Source organism: Pseudorasbora parva, chromosome 7, assembly GCF_024679245.1.
Source record: "Pseudorasbora parva isolate DD20220531a chromosome 7, ASM2467924v1, whole genome shotgun sequence".
NCBI lineage: Eukaryota > Metazoa > Chordata > Actinopteri > Cypriniformes > Gobionidae > Pseudorasbora > Pseudorasbora parva.
Window position 1 is genome coordinate 4,218,983 of NC_090178.1, and position 10,773 is coordinate 4,229,755.

The 10,773-nt window shown below is 37.7% G+C and overlaps 2 protein-coding genes across 2 annotated transcripts in view; both read left to right on the forward strand.

The window, feature by feature from the left end:
• The window catches only part of usf2l (upstream transcription factor 2, c-fos interacting-like), a 68,041-nt gene extending 62,008 nt beyond the window's left edge, over positions 1 to 6,033 (forward strand). The window contains exon 15 of the mRNA XM_067447805.1: positions 5,591 to 6,033. The gene's annotated coding sequence lies outside the window, so the exon portion shown is untranslated. The remainder of the gene's footprint in view (positions 1 to 5,590) is intronic.
• Positions 6,034 to 7,485: 1,452 nt separating this feature from the next.
• hamp (hepcidin antimicrobial peptide) lies at positions 7,486 to 9,324 on the forward strand. Its single transcript, XM_067447807.1, has 3 exons — positions 7,486 to 7,665; positions 7,773 to 7,859; positions 8,912 to 9,324. Exons 1-3 carry the CDS (start codon positions 7,579 to 7,581, stop codon positions 9,008 to 9,010), a joined length of 273 nt encoding a protein of 90 aa, XP_067303908.1. The 5' UTR covers positions 7,486 to 7,578; the 3' UTR covers positions 9,011 to 9,324.
• Positions 9,325 to 10,773: the final 1,449 nt, after the last annotated feature.

Consider the following 10,773-nt stretch of genomic DNA (forward strand, 5'->3'; position numbering starts at 1 on the left):
ACTTTTTACTCCACTACATTTCTATCAAGGTCCTCGAATTTGAAAGTCGTTTCTGTCGCAGCTCTGAAAGTCAGCGGATGATTTTTTTTCTTCTTTAAAAGGTGTTTGGGTTTTTGCAGAAAGCCTTTCAGGAATCACTCTTGTAGAGTCTCGTGAAGTTCAATGATTTCACAGCATTTATTAAACACTGATTTATAGTTTAGAGCAAAATGGAAGACGACGGATGTCAAAATACTCATTTTGTGGAGTATTCACATGAATAAAGTTGATTAAGTCTTAAGTGAAGGTAAACAGTTGGAGAATATCAAATGTGTATCAGTGTATTGGATCCGTGCATTCGGCCTTAAAGTGACAGCAGCTTTGTAACTTTTATACAAGTATTTAAATGAGTTTGTTAGTCGTATGCTAGTATGTCGGATGGCGCATCATTGAATGAATGAATGAATGAATGAATGAGGCATTTATATAGCGCTTTCATATGTACTACTGTACACCCAAAGTGCTTTACACTCATGTCAGGGGTCTCTCCTCAACCACCACCAGTGTGCAGCATCCACTTAGATGATGCGACGGCAGCCACAGTACAACGGGGCCAGTGCGCTCACCAGCGAGAGGTGGAGAGGAGAGAGGGTGATAGAGCCAATTCAGTGGATGGGGATTAATAGGAGGCCATGATTGGTAAGGGCCAATCGAGGGAATTTGGCCAGGACACATCGGGGTTACACCCCTACTCTTTCACGAGAAGTGCCATGGGATTTTTAATGACCACAGAGAGTCAGGACCTCGGTTAAACGCCTCATCTGAAGGACGGTGCTCTTTGTCAGTATAGTGTCCCCATCACTGTACTGGGGTGTTAGGACCCACACAGACCACAGAGTGAGCGCCCCCTGCTGGCCTCACTAACACCTCTACCAGCAGCTCCTGGTTTTCCCAGTTGGTCTCCCATCCAGGTACTGACCAGGCTCAGCCCTGCTTAGCTTTAGTGGGAAACCAGTCTTGAGCTACAGGGTGATATGGCTGCTGGCATCACTGACTGGCTTAAACCATGATGGCATAATGTGCATTTATACAACAATGATAAAATGCGTTTACAAAAGAAAAAAGAAATGTACTTTTGATACTTTTAGTACTTTTGAAAACAAAGAAGTAAAATTTTACTTTTGAAGTAAAAATCAGTTTTTACAACTTTCACTTGTAATGGAGTAATATTTGACCAGTCATACTTTTACTTTTACTCAAGTAATGAAGTTGTGTACTTTGTTCACCTCTGTCATGGAGTCAGATCGAAAATTGGATCATCACTTTTGAATAAATTAAAGTTATTCTTCTATAGAAGCACCAGAAATGTACATGCAGAAGTCCTTCAACCAGATGCTGGATTCCTACACTGGGCCAAGTGGGTGCAGTTTACACTATGTTCTATTCTATTCTATTCCGTTCCGTTCCGTTCCATTCCATTCTATTCTATTCCATTCCATTCTATTTATTCTATTCCGTTCCGTTGCGTTCCGTTCTATTCTATTTATTCTATTTTATTCTGTTATATTCTATTCTGTTCTACTCTACTCTACTGTACTTTATGTTCTAATCTGTTCTATTGTTCTGTTCTATTCTAATGTATTCTACTCCACTCTGTTGAATTGTTCTACTCTACTTAGCGCTGTTTTATTCTTCTCTACTCTTATCTATTCTATTTTAATCTATTCTCACAGTGTTTCCATTTACTCAACCAATTTATGTGTGTGATGCATTTCAGATCGCTCACTTTTAATTCACGCTTCAGTTTTTATGTAAGAAAAGAAAATAATCATAAAAGCAGCCTGTGCTAAATCTGTGCTGAAATTTCAGTTATGATGTATGATGTTTCTATGACGGCAGCTCCTTTCGTTATTAAACAAATCAGTTACGAGTTGTGCTGTTTTGATGATTTTAGAGGGATTTGGCCACATTGGCCTCAATAAACCATCTTCAGCGCGACGACTCCAATCTTTCGAATAATAATATCTATTTACCTTATATGACCTGCAATGTTGCCAGAATTATAATCATAGACTGTCTATTTGTCGGCCAGAAGAGAACTGAGCCTGGTTTCTCCCAAGTTTTTTTTTCTCCATTCTGGCCCTGAAGGAGTTTTAGTTTCTTGCCACCATCGCCTTTGGCTTTTGGCTTGCTCATTTGGGGACAATACATTTTCAACTATATTACTGATCTGCCCTCCTTGACATATGATATATGATAATTGAAATGAGCTGATAATATCACCGTTTTCTCCAGAGCGGCTGTACAGCCGAATCAAATTCTGATGCATTATCTTCCTGTTAACACTGTGAAGAAACAATTGGACTGGTAAAAAGCGCTATATAAATAAAGGTGATTTGATTTGATTGGGATAGCTGGGGTATCAGGTGCTTAAAACCAACCAGCACCATATAGAAGACCAGACAAAACCACCAAAGACCAGCAAACCACATTTTAATCTGTTTTGGCAGTAAAAGCTGAAAAAGAGCTATTCACTCTGGTAGTCTTCTCTGCTGTCCTCTGTCATGTTAAGTGTCTGTTTTTATCAGAACAGGCTTTTTGGCTTTTTTGTGTGAAGGCTAGGTATCGATCGTCATGTTTTGGTCAAAAATTGCTTTTTCGATAAAGCGCAGGGGAGAGCGAGGGGAGACGCAGTCAGCATCAGTGTAGGAGAAGAGGGGTCATTGGCCCGGGACAGAGCGGGAAAGCGGGCTGTGGCGCCTGTCAGGTTGACAGAAGTCGTCGCGCTGGAGCCTGTGTGTGTTTGACCAGAAGATCCCCGCCGATAGCACTGGCGTCACTTCACAAACGTGTGTGTCCCTGTTCTCTTGAGAAAGAATACTCACCTGGTAAACACAACCACCACGGCCTAAACTACAGACATATTCATGATGCAAACTTAGGATTTCTAGAAACTTTCTTTGTCTGATTCACGGAAATCAATCATTTAATTTTGTCTTTTAGATTTCCCATAAACAGACTTACTGCACATTTTGACAAATGTATTCCATGCATACTGGGAGTTTGCACACTGTGCACTGTATAAATACTGCATAAATACTGTAAAGCTGCAGTTCTGAATAAAAACAAATACAGATTTCTCAGTGCAATCTATTATGATGCCTACTCTCTGAAAAATGCTGGGTTAAAAACAACCCAAATTGGGTTGAAAAGGGACAAACCCAGAAATTGGGTTGTTTGAACCCAGTGAATGGACCCTTTGAAACAACCCAATTCCTAGGTTTGTCCCTTTTTAACCCAACTTGGGTTATTTTTAACCCAGCATTTTGATCATAGATCATTTACTGTGATAATTATACCAGTGAGAAGAACCAGAGGATCCTCAAAGTGCATTTGACTCAACATTTTTTTAAATATATATAAATACAACTGCTTAGCCAATATTTAATGTTGTAGTGTTTTTATATATTTGAGCTATTATATAATAAATAAGATTTCCCCTCGTTTATTCTGACTGTTATTCTGGCCCAGACTTCGGTCTCTGTTCTTCTGTGATTTCTTCTGTTTAAATACTTCTGATGAGAAGAAAAGAAGAACAATAACTGAAAGCATCATTGAGGTCCATCATAAGGCCATTCTCACTTATTCTTATGGGTGTTATTTACAGATGGCTGAAGGTTATCAGTCGTTCACACACACCTGAGAACGAGCCGATGTGTGTGTGCTCTGATGGGACAGTTCAGCTACAGAGAGTTTATGTTCAGTTATTCTGGAGATCAGTCCAGACGCTCCTCCTGATGTTCCTGATTCAGGAGTCACACTTTCTCTTATCCATACATTCATCCTGTCTGTCTGACATTCTTTCTGTCTGTCGTTCATTCTGTCTGTCTGTTGTTCATTCTGTCTGTCTGTCGTTCTTTCTATCTGACTTTCTGTCTGTCTGTCTGTCTGTCTGTCTGTCTGTCATTCATTCTGTCTGTCTGTCATTTATTCTGTCTGACGTTCATTCTGTCTGTCTGACTTTCTTTCTGTCTGTCTGTCTGTCTGTCATTCTGTCTGTCTGTCATTCATTCTGTCTGACGTTCATTCTGTCTGTCTGTCGTTCTTTCTGTCTGTCTGACTTTCTTTCTGTCTGACGTTCTTTCTGTCTGTCGTTCATTCTGTCTGTCTGTCTGTCTGACATTCTTTCTGTCTGTCTGTCGTTCATTCTGTCTGACGTTCTTTCTGTCTGTCGTTCATTCTGTCTGACGTTCTTTCTGTCTGTCGTTCATTCTGTCTGTCTGTCTGTCTGACATTCTTTCTGTCTGTCTGTCGTTCATTCTGTCTGACGTTCTTTCTGTCTGTCGTTCATTCTGTCTGACGTTCTTTCTGTCTGTCTGTCGTTTATTCTGTCTGTCTGTCGTTTATTCTGTCTGTCTGTCTGTCGTTCATTCTGTCTGTCTGTCTGTCGTTCATTCTGTCTGTCTGTCTGTCTGTCATTCTTTCTGTCTGTCTGTCTGTCTGTCTGTCATTCATTCTGTCTGTCTGACGTTCTTTCTGTCTGTCTGTCATTCTGTCTGTCTGTCTTTCATTCTGTCTGACGTTCATTCTGTCTGTCGTTCTTTCTGTCTGTCGTTCATTCTGTCTGTCTTTCTTTCTGTCTGTCTGTCGTTTATTCTGTCTGTCTGTCATTCATTCTGTCTGTCTGTCATTTATTCTGTCTGACGTTCATTCTGTCTGTCTGACTTTCTTTCTGTCTGTCTGTCTGTCTGTCTGTCATTCTGTCTGTCTGTCATTCATTCTGTCTGACGTTCATTCTGTCTGTCTGTCGTTCTTTCTGTCTGTCTGACTTTCTTTCTGTCTGACGTTCTTTCTGTCTGTCGTTCATTCTGTCTGTCTGTCTGTCTGACATTCTTTCTGTCTGTCTGTCGTTCATTCTGTCTGACGTTCTTTCTGTCTGTCGTTCATTCTGTCTGACGTTCTTTCTGTCTGTCTGTCGTTTATTCTGTCTGTCTGTCTGTCTGTCGTTCATTCTGTCTGTCTGTCTGTCGTTCATTCTGTCTGTCTGTCTGTCATTCTTTCTGTCTGTCTGTCTGTCTGTCTGTCATTCATTCTGTCTGTCTGACGTTCTTTCTGTCTGTCTGTCTGTCATTCTGTCTGTCTGTCTGTCTGTCTGTCATTCTGTCTGTCTGTCTGTCTTTCATTCTGTCTGACGTTCATTCTGTCTGTCTGTCGTTCTTTCTGTCTGTCGTTCATTCTGTCTGACGTTCTTTCTGTCTGTCTGTCGTTTATTCTGTCTGTCTGTCATTAATTCTGTCTGTCTGTCGTTTATTCTGTCTGTCTGTCTGTCTGTCTGTCGTTCATTCTGTCTGTCTGTCTGTCTGTCTGTCATTCTTCTTTCTTTCTTTCTTTCTTTCTTAATTTCTGTCTGTCTGTCGTTCTTTCTGTCATTCTTTCCGTGTCTGTTGTCATTCATCTTATCAGTTAAGCAAATATCTAATATTATATTTGTCTCACCTCAGAAGAGGAGACTCAGATAATACAGTTCAAAGGGTTTTATTGCCAGGAAATCAGAATCAGCAACAGGTAAGACACTTAGCTTAAAGGGAATTCTTGTGCTGGTGTTTTGCAGGTCGAGCCACAGGAGAAGATGAAGAGATAAACACAGTCCAAGAAGGAGAGAGAGCAATGCAACATATCACTGACGGGACCAGACAGAGTCCATGATAAGTGTTAGTAGGCGTGTGTGGATGGAATGATGGGATCTGGTTTTTGGGTGGTTCTGTGACAATATTTCAAAATACACTATATTGCCAAAAGTTTTAGACGCCTGCATTACATGCACACGAACTTAAATGACATCCCATTCTTAATCCGTAGGGTTTAATACGGAGTTGGGCCACCCTTTGCAGCTATAACAGCTTCAGCTCTTCTGGGAAGGCTTTCCTTAAGGTTTAGGAGTGTGCTCTGATTCATCCCAAAGCTGTTCTATCGGGTTGAGCTCAGGACTCTGTGCAGGCCAGTCAAGTTCCTCCACACCAAACTCGCTCATCCATGTCTTTATGGACCGACGCTTTGTGCATCCCCAAACTGTTCCCACAAAGTTGGGAGCATGACATTTTCTGCAACGTTTTGGAATCTGAAGCATTAAGAGTTCCTTTCACTGGAACTATGGGTTCAAGCTCAACCTCTGAAATATAACCCCACATCATAATACCCCCTCCACCAAACTTTACATTTGGCACAATACGGTCAGGCAAGTGTGTTCTCCTGTGTTCACTGAGCTCCTGAGAGTGACCCAATCTTTCACTTGTGTGTGTTGAAGCGTCTGCAGGCCTAGAGCTTGATTTATACACCTGTGGCCATGAAGTGATCGAACACCTGAACTCAGTGATTTGGAGGGGTGTCCCAATACCTTTGGCAATAAAGTGTATGTTTGTACAAATTATTTATTTATTTACAGATCTTTCTTTCTTAGAATAATATCGTTTTTCTTGCTTTGTAACATCAGAGAGACAATGTATATGCTTACTGAATGTAAATAGATGTTTTTCAGTAATATAATTTGGTGTCATATAGGAAAAAAAGGTTAAACTTACTGTTGAATTTTTTTCTTGGGAAAGCAAAAATGTCATTATATATGACCATGAAAGAGAAAACTGTGAAGACTGGCAGCATTGATGTTGATTTTGTTTTCAAAGGTCTGGTTTATATGATACTTCAAGAGTTTATATTTATATAGGAGTATGAAGGAAAATATGCAATGTGTCACTCAAAACATGACTTTTGACAATATATAAGTTTAAACTTGCATTTTATCAGTATCAAATGACTTGAGCTCTTTCTGAGATCATGTAAATTATATTGTTGGCATTCAAAAAATAAATTTGACCTGCTTGACTCTTCCCGTCAGCTCTTACCCTACACTGATAACAGCCCAACATGTGGAAATTACTGCAAACTTTCTGTATGGAGATTAATAAACCAACCAAATGAGGGAATGAATGAATTTAAGAAAAAAAGGTTATATATATATATATATATACAGTCTAAAAAATGATGGGTTGTTTTAACCTAATGTTGGGTCAAATGATTGGGATGTTTTATCTCTGTGGTTGGGTTAAATATTTGCTTAAGACAACCCAATTGCTGGGTTAAAACAACCCAATTGCTGGGTTAGTCCATATTTGACCCAACATTGTTTTTTTTTTTTTACCCAGAATTTTTTAGAGTGTGTGTGTGTGTATATATATATATATATATATATATATATATATATATATATATATATATATATATATATATATATATAGTTTGCATGCTTTATAAAAAGTGTTAGCATAACTCTCATGTATTTATGTATGCATGCATTCATTCATTCCCTCATTTGGTTGTTTTATTAATCTCCATAGAGAAAGTTTGCCGTAATTTCCACATGCTGGGCTGTTTTCAGTGTTGGGTAAGAGCTGACGGGAAGAGTCAAGCAGGTCAAAGGGCAGAACCGACGCTCTCTGAGCTCAATAAATACCAGTGCAGTGCCTTCAGTGAGCAGAAGAAAGAAGAGCAGCAGATATCATCCTCAACTCCTCAAGAACAACCTTCAGCGTTACAGAAGAGAAGATGAAGCGCGCACACGTGGCTCTCGCTGCTGCTGTCGTCATCGCATGCGTCTGCATCCTTCAGACCGCAGCCGTCCCCTTCGCACAGGTCAGCTTCTGCCGCGGCTCTTCATTGGGCAAATCTGTCATAATTATATTATTTTATCCAATCATTATTTTAAAATGTATTTCTAAACTTGTGTGTGTCATCATCAGGAGCAGGGTGAGCATCATGTGGAGAAGGAAACACACCAGGAGAACGAACACTTCACAGAAACCGCACAGGAACAAACAAACCCCCTGGTGTGTATTCACCTGTTGACATATAATATATGCAGTATTGGTAACACTTTACAATAAGGGTTTGTCTGTTAACATTTGTTAATGTATTGACCTAACATGAACTATGATCAATACAGCTGTTCATCTTTTGTTCACAGAACTCATGATGATAAATGCAACTTTTGATTTTTATTAATGTATTAGGGAATGTTGAAAATAATTTTGACAAAGATTAGTAAATGCTGTAGAAATACAGTTCATTAATAGTTAATGTTAACTAATGCAACCTTTTTGTAAAGTGTTACCACTATATATACAAGAGTTATTGAGTTGGTCTTTTTTTTTAATTAACACTATTAAGATTATTAATAATCCATAGACCTAGTAGTATATGAATAATTTTAATAATGAATCTTTTAATATGAATTAGATTTTATTAAACCGTTTTTATTGTATTATGTTGCTTGTTTTAGTAAACTTGTTTTACTAGTTTAGTTATATATTTATATCTAAGTGTTGGTCATTTAATCAAAAAACAACAACAACAAATAAATTCAAAAAATTGTTTTATTAATAATGAATAGACTTAATATTAATTATATTTTACTAAACAGTTTTTTTTATAAAGCTTGTTTTTAGTAGGCCCTAAATAAAATATATTTATATTATATTATATATTTATTATATTATATTATTTGTATTTATTCTATTGTATTTATTATATAATATATTATATTATATATTATTTTTATTTATTCTATTGTATTTATTATATATTATATTATATTATTTTTTATTTATTCTATTGTATTTATTATATATTATATTATATTAAAAATTATTTTTATTTATTCTATTTTATTTATTATATATTATATTATATTACATTACATTTATTATAGTGTTGGTCGTTCCAAAGAATTCCAAAATAATTCCCCAAAATTATACACTAAGTACACTTATGTAATACAATTAAGTGCATAAAATAAATGCATAAAAACTGTTTTATATTATGTTGCTTGTTTTTTAGTAGGCCCTAAATGAAATGCATTTCTTTTTTTCTCTCCCCATAGGCATTTTTCAGGGCAAAACGTCAGAGCCATATTTCCCTGTGCAGATACTGCTGCAACTGCTGCCGCAACAAAGGCTGTGGATACTGCTGTAAATTCTGATCTCACGGCATTGGAGTGAAAAGAGTTTCTTAGAAACATTAACTTATTTGGAGTTTTGTCTTCAGAATCCCTGCTGGAATGATTTTGTTGTTTAAAACGGGTATAAATGCAGGCTGTGTGTTCATGCATTCTGCTTTGTAGAAGTTGCAGCTACTGAAATCTAACAGACAATATGAGGTGAACTCACTCTGTTATGATTATTTTATACATGTATATATATATATATTTTATGCCTGTGTACATAGACATGTTAAACCAATGATTTTTTTAGTGTAATGAACATTTTTTTTAATAAAATGATTTTTAAACATTGATTTAGTTGCTTGAGCTCAGTCAGTGGTGAAGCTGTAGGGGGCGCTCAACACTAAAACACAGACACATTGATAGATGTTGTATTAATGCACCTCAGAGACAGTCCGAGCCAGACTACAACTCATGCATCACACAATTATTGATTCTATACTGATTCTCCTCACTAGCCTATAGATTGAGTTTGGCATTAGCAAACAAGACAACTTTGAGTAGGCCTATAGAAAATACACACATACACACACACACATTTGTTTCACTATATTATACACCGCATAGACTTCCATTAGATTGTATATGAGGTTAATGATATTTTCTATCACCTGAAGGGACCCCTGCCCCATAAACCTACCAATCACAGAAACAATATATAAAACAAGTTTTGGCCGATTTTAAATCATTTTAACTAGAGCCAGTAAAATGTCCCCTCTAGTCGGTTGTCATATTTCACTATGGCTAAATAAGTACATTTAGACCTCACAAGAAGCCAAACCGAAACACTACCCCTAAACCTACCCATCATGGGAAACAATTTGCATTTTTACTTTCGCAAAAAAACGTATCCTGTTTAAATTATAAGATGGTTTTCTCAGGGGACTAAAAAAGGATTTCAAATATTTCCATCTTTGTGGGGACATTTCGTCTCCATAGGGTTTACCAGCACACACACACACACACACACACACACACACACACACACACACACACACACACACACACACACACACACACACACACACACACACACACACACAATTTGGTAAAGTCATCTGTTATTAGCTTTAACTATTTTTACATTAATTAAAATAATATTATGATTGCTCGCATATAGTTTGGACATAATTGTCTTTTCAAATTGGATCCGTTGCATCATGAGAACCTTAAAACACAGGCTGTGTCTGAAATCTCATACTCTCTCAGTAGATACTTATTTTGAATAAGTAGCCTAATTACTTCACAACCGCTATGTTTCCAAGGGGGTAATCTAGCGCTCGGAAAGCGTTCCACCCCTAGGGGCTGCCATTGCTAACCAAGCCATCACCTGCTGTTAGCATCCCATTGACTCCCATTCATTTTTGAGTCACTTTGACAGTGAATAACTTTACATTTGAGACGTTTAAAGACTCCATTTGTCCATTGTTTATTTCTAAAGAAACACGACAATGCATAAAAGGCTCCATTACCTTGTATCTTACACTATCGCCCCGTAGAAGCTGTTTTTGTAAAAATAGGCTAACGATTGCGTCATAACCAACGCGACTCTTAGAAATTACCGTATAGACCTGAGGAGACGCTCAGAAGCAATCTTTTACTGTCTATGAGACAGTCGGGGGGACGTGGAGATATAAAGTCTGATAAAGTCAAGGGAAAAGAATGGGGAGAAGCCCATAGTGAGCCAAAAGCAATGGGAGAAAATATTTAAACAACGTGATTCAGCTTTCCCTTTCCACATC